The 9,780-nt window shown below is 50.1% G+C and overlaps 1 protein-coding gene across 1 annotated transcript; it reads left to right on the top strand.

Annotated features, from left to right (window-relative positions):
- The first annotated feature begins 1,791 nt into the window (after positions 1-1,791).
- LOC144275276 (uncharacterized) lies at positions 1,792-7,507 on the top strand. Its single transcript, XM_077834471.1, has 3 exons — positions 1,792-1,825; positions 2,450-2,563; positions 2,851-7,507. The coding sequence occupies exons 1-3, from the start codon at positions 1,792-1,794 to the stop codon at positions 5,688-5,690; spliced, it is 2,988 nt and encodes a 995-aa protein (XP_077690597.1). The 3' UTR covers positions 5,691-7,507.
- The last annotated feature ends 2,273 nt before the right edge of the window (positions 7,508-9,780 follow it).

Raw genomic sequence — 9,780 nt, 5'->3', positions numbered from 1 at the left:
TGACATGTTTTCCTTTCATCTTTCCCACTTTTCTCTTTATTTTTGTATTACTTGCTGTTTAATAAATTGTATTTGTTCTTAACTCTGTGCAATGATCAAGGAAGCATCCAGAGTGGAGAGAACACCCCAGAATGGGGACAGCTGTCCTGAGTGATCACAAGGTTGGGGGTCGAGCACCTCAGGAGCCCTGGGCCCAGCCTTGGGTTTACGGGTCCAGAGTGGAAGCGGGCGGGGGGCAGGGGTCCTCGAGGTCATGCAGGCCTCTGGGTAAAGGACTCAGATCCTTTTGCTCGCCATTTCCTCTGCGGCTGGGTAGAAGTCAGAAAAGTTCCTCACACTAGGAACTCTGTGCATATTGATTGGTTTCTAGTAAAGTTAATTGGGATTATAGGGGCAAGTGTGAGAGCGGGCACCAGCGAGAGTTGCTGGCCACGCTCTGAGGCCGCCAAATTTGGTGGTGAGAACCCCTGGGCAAGATGCTCATGATGGTCCCTTGTGCCTTGGAGCCTGTGAGTGTAACAGGAGCCGGGCACAGGGCTGCTGATCCTTCCGCGAGTTGATCGCTAGGACCCGGGAGCGGCTGGGGGGCGGCTCTGCGGGGAGGATCGCGGGGCTCAGGCCCGGCCTAGGAAGTGACTCGCAGCCGCTGCGGGGACTCTGGCTCCCAGGCTCCCGGCGAGATCCCCGAGCCCCGGCGGCTGGTGCTGGGAGCCCGGAGCCCGGGCTGCAGCCGGGAGAGGGGAACCTCCAGCCGGGCCCTGCCCGCTGCTCCCCGGGAGCCTCTCCCAGGGCAGAGCCCCCAGCCCGGCCAGGGCCCCTTCCCGGCCCGGCCTCTGCCCCGGGGGCCCCCGCTCGGGGGGAAGGTAAGAGAGACCCTCCCATCCCCCCTTGCAGCGGGCCCCCCCCCCCGTCACATCTGGGCTGCAGGGGGAGGAGGATAAAGAGGGGCCGGAGGCGGGTGCAGGGGATGCCGGGGGCAGGCTGGGATGGGGGAAGGGGTGCACGGAAGGGAAGATGGGGCAATGGAGGAGGATCGGGGACTGTGACATGGACAGAAGCCCCTTTCTTATCCTCCCTCTCGCCCCGACAGGCTGAGGAATCAGGTCCACGTTTCACTAAAGATCGGCCAGTCTTCCAGGGGACAGAGAAGGGAAATGGCTGTGATGGAGCCAGCTCAGGTAGGGGAGTCTCAGGGCGCTGCTGGGCGGGGGAGGGAGGAGTCAGGGTTTGATAAACCTACTGATTTACTTAGTAGGCCCATTGTGGCAGGGAAAGGGGGAGGGGACATTCCCCCATTTCTCAGGCAGGATATAACCACCTCGGCAGGGCTGGGAACATTTTCCAGGCTCCCAGTGCTGGAGCCTGACCCCACTTGCCCAGGGCTCCTGTGAAATACGAAGGGAAGCTGTCGGGATTCCTGCCCCTGTCCCCGGCTCAGAGCTCTGCTTCCTGTCCCAGTCTGTGGCTGGCAGGCGTGTGGGAAATGAGAAGATCCTGGCGTGCTCCGTGTGCTGGGGCGGACAGGGAGCTCTCACCTTCTCCACCCCCTGAAGCCTCCTGGCTGCTCTGAGCAGGGTGGGGGTGGGATTCTGCTACTCTGGCCCTCCCACCGCTTCACTTTTTTTTTTTCCTTTCCCATGAGTAGTGGGATTGTGTCTGGGGCAGCAGGTGCTGAGTGGGGGACTCTTGGTGTTTCAGACGCCGGTGACCTTCGAGGAGGTGGCTATTTATTTCACCCAGGGGCAGGGGGCTCTGCTGGACCCCGCTCAGAGAGCCCTCTACAGGGACGTCATGCAGGAGAACTACGAGACCGTGACCTCGCTGGGTAAGGGAGTCCCGTCCCCTCGGTTATTAGAAGCTGTGGGGTCTACGTGTCTTAATGTGGTCAGGTTTTTCCCTGGTCAGTTAGTGCAGAGGCGAATGGGTTCCATAATGCACAGCTGCCATGTGAGAAATACATGCATTTCGGTGCCCTCTCCACTGGGACACGGGAGTCAAAACCCAATGGACAAGCTAAACCATCCCCACCCCTCCAGCTTTCAAAGGGGCATAAATCCGCATTGTCTTGTGTGTGTTGTTTCTTGGCTGCACATACAATCCCTGTTCATCTCCCGCCTTGGGAATAGCTCCAGGCATGGGGGGTGCTCTGGGCTCTGCAGGTTTAGAAAGTGGCAGGGTCTTAAGTGCAGACCTGTGTGTGAGTCAGCAAGGCCCCCAGAGCGCACAGATCCTGGGAACGCCTAGTGAGGGTGTAGTAATAATTCAACTCACCTCCCCAGACAACGTCCTCTGCGCAAGGGGGCTCAGTGACCCTGTTCCCATCCTCTTGGATTCCACGTTCCTCCAGCAGAGCACAGGGACAGGTTCCACTCACGGAACGTCCTTTGTGACAGATCCTCCACCAATGCTCCATGCACCCTGATCCGGAATCATTTCACCTTCTGCACAGGATTTCCCATTCCCAAACCTGAGCTTATCACCCGGCTGGAACGAGGGGAAGAGCTGTGGGTGTCCGATCTCCAGGATTTCAAGGACAGAAGGCTTCTGAGATACAGAGGCACAGGTGAGCCCTCACAGAGAAACCATCTAGGGAATGAAGGAAAAGTTGAGAATCCCAAAATATGATGTGAGTAACGCCCTCAGTTCTTCTTCATCTCACCGAGAGCAGGGCTATGGTCAGCAGATATTGCTCACGCCATTGCACCCTTCCCGTCTCTCCTTCCTTGTAAGTGTTAGGGTGGGATGTGGAGGCAGAATCCAATTGCTCAGTCTTTGTGTTGGCTTTTCGCTCAGTGCTATTCCTCTTTCTCCCCAGCACAATGACTGCTCTCTGGATTGTGTCTCTCCCAGCAGGTGCTGAGCGAGTGAGTGAGAAGAAGGAGGGGAATCATCATGAGGAAGTTCCTGGGGAAGTGGAACCACAGGGGACCTTTTTGGGAAGAGCTGAAGGGAATTTTTCCCCTTGCTGGAATCAGGGAGAAGCCTGGGGAAATTGGCACAGGTCAGAGAGGCTTCTGATAAACCAACCCAGGAAGAAAGTGGATGAATCTATTAATGGTGGGGGAGGAGACGAGAATCCCAGAGAGCAGCAGACAAATCGCAAGGAAGAGACACCCTGGCACTGCCTTGAGTGTGGGAAAGGATTCATTGTGAGATCACAACTTGTTACATATCAGACAGTCCATACGGGAGAGAAACCATTTCAATGCTTGGACAGTGGGGAAAGCTTCAATAAGCGCAGAGATCTTAATAACCATGGGAGAAGCCACACTGTAGACAAGCCCATTCAATGTGTTGAATGCGGGAAATGTTTCAGTTCAAAGTCAGCACTAGATTCACATGAGAAAAGCCACACAGGAGAGAGACCCCACAAGTGCTTGGACTGTGGGAAAAGTTTCACTTCGAGTTCAGGCCTTGGTTATCATCAGAAAAGGCACACAGGAGAGAGACCCCACAAGTGCTTGGACTGTGGGAAAAGTTTCACTTCGAGTTCAGGCCTTGGTTATCATCAGAAAAGCCACACAGGAGAGAGACCCCACAAGTGCTTGGAGTGTGGGAAAAGTTTCACTTCGAGTTCAGGCCTTGGTTATCATCAGAAAAGCCACACAGGAGAGAGACCCCACAAGTGCTTGGACTGTGGGAAAAGTTTCACTTCGAGTTCATGCCTTGGTTATCATCAGAAAATCCACACAGGAGAGAGATCCCACAAGTGCTTGGACTGTGGGAAAAGTTTCATAACAAAGTCACACCTTGTTCAACATCAGGCAGTCCACACAGGAGAGAGACCCCACAAGTGCTTTGACTGTGGGAAAAGTTACAAGCGGAAATCAGACGTTGTTCGTCATCAGGCAATCCACACAGGAGAGAGACCCCACAAGTGCTTGGACTGTGGGAAAAGTTTCGTGCAGAAGTCATACCTTCTTAAACATAAAACAATTCACAAAGGAGAAAGATCCCATAAGTGTTTGGAGTGTGGGAATAGTTTCACAGTGAGGTCACACCTTATTAATCATCAGAGAATCCACAGTGAAGAAAGACCCCACAAGTGCTTGGACTGTGGGAAAAGTTTCACTTCGAGGTCAGGCCTTGGTTATCATCAGAAAAGCCACACAGGAGAGAGACCCCACAAGTGCTTGGACTGTGGGAAAAGTTTCACAGAGAGGTCAAACCTTGCTAAACATCAGGCAATCCACTCAGGAGAGAGATCCCACAAGTGCTTGGACTGTGGGAAAAGTTTCATAACAAAGTCACACCTTGTTCAACATCAGGCAGTCCACACAGGAGAGAGACCCCACAAGTGCTTTAATTGTGGGAAAAGTTACAAGCGGAAATCAGTCCTTGTTAGTCATCAGGCAGTCCACACAGGAGCAAGACCCCACAAGTGCTTGCACTGTGGGAAAAGTTTCATGCAGAAGTCATACCTTCTTAAACATAATACAATTCACAAAGGAGAAAGATCCCATAAGTGTTTGCAGTGTGGGAAAGGTTTCACAGTGAGGTCAAACCTTGTTAATCATCAGAGAATCCACAGTGGAGAAAGACCCCACAAGTGCTTGGACTGTGGGAAAAGTTTCACTTCGAGATCAGGTCTTATTTATCATCAGAAAAGCCACACAGGAGAGAGACCCCACAAGTGCTTGGACTGTGGGAAAAGTTTCACTTCGAGATCAGGTCTTATTTATCATCAGAAAAGCCACACAGGAGAGAGACCCCACAAGTGCTTGGACTGTGGGAAAAGTTTCACTTCGAGATCAGGTCTTATTTATCATCAGAAAAGCCACACAGGAGAGAGACCCCACAAGTGCTTGGACTGTGGGAAAAGTTTCACTTCGAGATCAGGTCTTATTTATCATCAGAAAAGCCACACAGGAGAGAGACCCCACAACTGCTTGGACTGTGGGAAAAGTTTCACTTCGAGTTCATGCCTTGGTTATCACCAGCAAAGCCACACAGGAGAGAGACCCCACAAGTGCTTGGAGTGTGGGAAAAGCTTCACTTCGAGTTCAGGCCTTGGTTATCATCAGAAAAGCCACACAGGAGAGAGACCCTACAAGTGCTTGGACTGTGGGAAAAGTTTCACATGGCGGTCACAGCTTGTTAATCATCAGGCAATCCACACAGGAGAAGGACCCAACAAGTGCTTGGACTGTGGGAAAAGTTTCACTTGGAAATCAGCCCTTGTTTATCATCAGAAAATCCATACAGGAGAGAGACCCCACAAGTGCTTGGACTGTGGGAGAAGTTTCACTTCGAGTTCAGGCCTGGGTTATCATCAGAAAAGCCACACAGGAGAGAGACCGCACAAGTGCTTGGACTGTGGGAAAAGTTTCACTTCGAGTTCAGGCCTTGGTTATCATCAGAAAAGCCACACAGGAGAGAGACCCCACAAGTGCTTGGACTGTGGGAAAAGTTTCAAGCAGAAGTCACAGCTTGTTAATCATCAGGCAATCCACACAGGAGAGAGACCCCATAAGTGCTTGGACTGTGGGAAAAGTTTCACATGGCGGTCACAGCTTGTTAATCATCAGGCAATCCACACAGGAGAAGGACCCCACAAGTGCTTGGACTGTGGGAAATGTTTCACTTGGAAATCAGCCCTTGGTTATCATCAGAAAATCCATACAGGAGAGAGACCCCACAAGTGCTTGGACCGTGGGAAAAGTTTCATACGGACGTCAGACCTCGTTTAACATGGAAGAATCCGCACAAGATGTAAATTTCTGTGACACATGGTAAGAAAGGGTTAAGCAACTTGTATGTAATTGACTGAGATTCAACTTTTAGAGAGAGATTTTAAAAGTGTTTCCACCTTCATGAAGCTAGAGTTTGAAATGTAAACATGTTAAAGACTTGGAAGAGGGGTAACTGTCATGGTCTATGTTTAGCTATATCTTTTTCGAGGTTAACAATTTATGCAAAGGGTTCCTGTATTCAGAGATTATACCCATCGCCCATGTCACCTGCCCAATTCCAGCTCCCTCTCCTTGAAATCACTGGGGTTAGGGGCTGAAGGATGGAGGGAATGTTTATAGCTGAAATCACCGAAATGTGTTTTGCAAGGTTAATATCAGTGAGATCTGTTCCTCTCTCCTGCTCGGACATTTTCTCTGGGGATCCCGCAGACGGAAAGGAGCAGCTGTTACCATGTTGGGTTCCGATCCCAACGGTGACTGTCTACACTAGTAATTCTGAAACTGTGGGGCACGTCCTCCCAATGGAGGCGCAGGAATTTGTCAAGGGAGGCGTGACCTCTGGCTGGGACTCTTGAAGAAGGAACTGGCATATCTGGGAGGTGGGGATAAATGCTCAGGCTCTCAAAAGCCAGGTGGAGCAGCAGGGCAGAAGTCAGGGTGGCAATGGGGTGATAAGTCTGCTGTGAACAGTGATATTGAGGAATATCACTTTTCACTCGGTCACCCTTACTTCTGTGCTGCTGCTGGAGGCCTTCAGAGCTGGGCGCATCGCCAGCAACGACTCTGCCTTTAGAGCTGGGTGGCCATATATGTGCTTGTGAGGGCGGGGGCGGAAATGACCACACACACAAAGAAGGGGGGGCCAGTGAAACACTTCTGAGAACCACTGATCTACAGTCTTATGGCCACCACGTTTACAGAAGGATAAATCTTCTCCAAAGTATGTCTTGTGAAGTTTCATAGGAAAAGTCATTGCCTGCTGAATATTATTGTCCTGTTAAAATGTATCTATCAGCGCTGTCCATGGAGCTCTGATAGTTTGCTGTACGTTTGTTACATGCTGGAAAGCTGGAAAACGCCCACAGACTAGCTCTTTGGAGACAATGGTACCTGCAGACCAGCTAGGTGCTAAGTGGCCATTAATTGCTTAGCTGGCCATTCACCAGCTGTGGAGCTGTGAACAAGAGAGTTACAATTCACCAGAAGGATGGCTGGACGCTCACTTTGGCCACAGACTGATTGTTGCCTGCCCCCTGGCTGGAGCTTGAATCTCAAAGAAGAGAATGGTATAAAAGCAGAAGGGAGAATTGCCTCCATTTTCACCTCTCCTCTCCCATCTTTACAGAAGTCAACAATATGCCTTGAAGGGCCACAGAGGCCTTGGACTGGGGAGGACACACCAAGGCGGGAAGGAAATTCGTCCTGGTTACGAAGTACTGTGAACCGCTTGCAATAGCGGGCGGGGTGCGAAAACCTGCTTGCTTCGCATTTTCCTTAGATTGGTCAAATTTACGATTTAAAATGCATGTTTTAATTGTATAGATTTAACTAGTTCTGCCCTTTCACATCTTTCTCCCTTGTGATCCCTGAAAACCTCCTTGTTCCAGTTAATAAACTGATTTTAGTGTTTTGTCTGGACCTGTGTGTTTTCCTTGAAGTATTTGGGGGATTTGACTTGAGTGAACAAGGCTATGACCTAATCCGACCCCTTTGTGGGGGGGGATGACCCACTAATTATTGAGTTTGTCCAGCAGAGTGAACAGACTGAGCAGTCCAAGATGCAGATTCCCGGGGTGCAAGGCTGGGAGTAGAAAAGTGGCTGATGTTGCTGAGTCCTTTAGTAACTTCATGAGTGTCTGGCTAGTCACACTCGATACCGTGCAGCCAGTAGTGAGTTTGAATGCTAGTGGCTGTGTGTGAGCAGAGCGTGGAGGGGTTTGTTGTTCACACAGCGATGCAGCAGGGTGGATTTGATTTAAATCATGATTTAAATCACTAGTCTGGAAGACTCGATTTAATCCTGGTATTCTACAGAAAAGTGCATTCTTGGTTTTTATAATCTTAATAGATCATAGAATCCTAGAATATCAGGGTTGGAAGGGACCTCAGGAGGTCATCTAGTCCAACCCCCTGCTCAAAGCAGGACCGATCCCTAATTACATCATCCCAGTGAGGGCTTTGTCAAGCCTGACCTTAGAAACTTCTAAGGAAGGAGATTCCACCCCCTCCCTAGGTAACGCATTCCAGTGTTTCACCACCCTTCTAGTGAAAAAGTTTTTCCTAATATCCAACCTAAATCTCCCCCACTGCAACTTGAGACCATTACTCCTTGTCCTGTCATCTTCTATCACTGAGAATAGTCTAGAACCATCCTCTTTGTATCACCTCTCAGGTAGTTGAAAGCAGCTATCAAATTCCAGTCTGTAGCAGTGTAGTCTGGCATTTGATAGCTGCCAGTCAGCCTCACCTCAGTCCCCGGAAAAATCATGGAGCAGGTCCTCAAGGAATCAATCCTGAAGCACTTACACGAGAGGAAAGTGATCAGGAACAGTCAGCATGGATTCACCAAGGGAAGGTCATGCCTGACTAATCTAATCGCCTTCTATGATGACATTATTGGTTCTGTGGATGAAGGGAAAGCAGTGGACGTGGTGTTCCTTGGCTTTAGCAAAGCTTTTGTCACTGTCTCCCACAGTCTTCTTGTCAGCAAGTTAAAGAAGTATGGGCTGGATGAATGCACTATAAGCTGGGTAGAAAGTTGGCTAGATTGTCGGGCTCAACAGGTAGTGATCAATGGCTCCATGTCTAGTTGGCAGCTGGTATCAAGCGGAGTGCCCCAAGGGTCGGTCCTAGGGCTGGTTTTGTTCAATATCTTCATAAATGATCTGGAGGATGGTGTGGATTGCACTCTCAGCAAATTTGCGGATGATACTAAACTAGGAGGAGTGGTAGATATGGTGGCAGGTAGGGATAGGATACAGAGGGACCTAGACAAATTGGAGGATTGGGCCAAAAGGAATCTGATGAGGTTCAATAAGGATAAGTGCAGGGTCCTGCACTTAGGATGGAAGAATCCAATGCACCGCTACAGACTAGGGACCGAATGGCTAGGCAGCAGTTCTGCGGAAAAGGACCTAGGGGTGACAGTGGACGAAAAGCTGGATATGAGTCAGCAGTGTGCCCTTGTTGACAAGAAGGCCAATGGCATTTTGGGATGTATAAGTAGGGGCATAGCCAGCAGATCGAGGGACGTGATTGTTCCCCTCTATTCGACATTGGTGAGGCCTCATCTGGAGTACTGTGTCCAGTTTTGGGCCGAACACTACAAAGAGGATGGTTCTAGACTATTCTCAGTGGTAGAAGATGACAGGACAAGGAGTAATGGTCTCAAGTTGCAGTGGGGGAGGTTTAGGTTGGATATTAGGAAAAACCTTTTCACTAGGAGGGTGATGAAACACTGGAATGCGTTGCCTAGGGAGGTGGTAGAATCTTGTTCCTCAGAAGTTTTTAAGGTCAGGCTTGACAAAGCCCTGGCTGGAATGATTTAATTGGGGATTGGTCCTGTTTGAGCAGGGGGTTGGACTCAATGACCTCCTGAGGTCCCTTCCAACCCTGATATTCTATGATTCTATACTTCTATGATTCTAATGCTCCTATCCTATCCTTTGAAAAAGCGAAAACCGGGCCTATATGGGCGCCCATTTTATCGGTTCGTTCAAGATCTGCGTGGGATAAATAGTTATAACCCCCCCACCAAGTGGTCCCTGATCCGAGTACTATCCTGACACTGATTCCCCAGTCGGCCAGTGGTGTCCTATTGCAGTACCTAGGGGATCGCCCATGCCCCATAGTTTACTATTCAGAACTTTACTATCCTAGGAACCACAGGCCAGTCAGCCTCACCTCAGTCCCCGGAAAAATCATGGAGCAGGTCCTCAAGGAATCAATCCTGAAGCACTTACACGAGAGGAAAGTGATCAGGAACAGTGAGCATGGATTCACCAAGGGAAGGTCATGCCTGACTAATCTAATCGCCTTCTATGATGACATTATTGGTTCTGTGGATGAAGGGAAAGCAGTGGACGTG

Source organism: Eretmochelys imbricata, chromosome 14 (assembly GCF_965152235.1).
Source record: "Eretmochelys imbricata isolate rEreImb1 chromosome 14, rEreImb1.hap1, whole genome shotgun sequence".
NCBI classification, from domain to species: domain Eukaryota; kingdom Metazoa; phylum Chordata; order Testudines; family Cheloniidae; genus Eretmochelys; species Eretmochelys imbricata.
This window is presented reverse-complemented; position numbering and strand designations above follow the sequence as displayed.

Coding starts and splice junctions, on each gene's coding strand:
- LOC144275276 (XM_077834471.1), top strand. CDS start 1,792: ATGCAGGAGAACTACGAGACCGTGACCTCGCTGG. Junction 1,826..2,449: donor CGAGACCGTGACCTCGCTGG/GTAAGGGAGTCC, acceptor CCTTCTGCACAG/GATTTCCCATTCCCAAACCT. Junction 2,564..2,850: donor TCTGAGATACAGAGGCACAG/GTGAGCCCTCAC, acceptor TGTCTCTCCCAG/CAGGTGCTGAGCGAGTGAGT.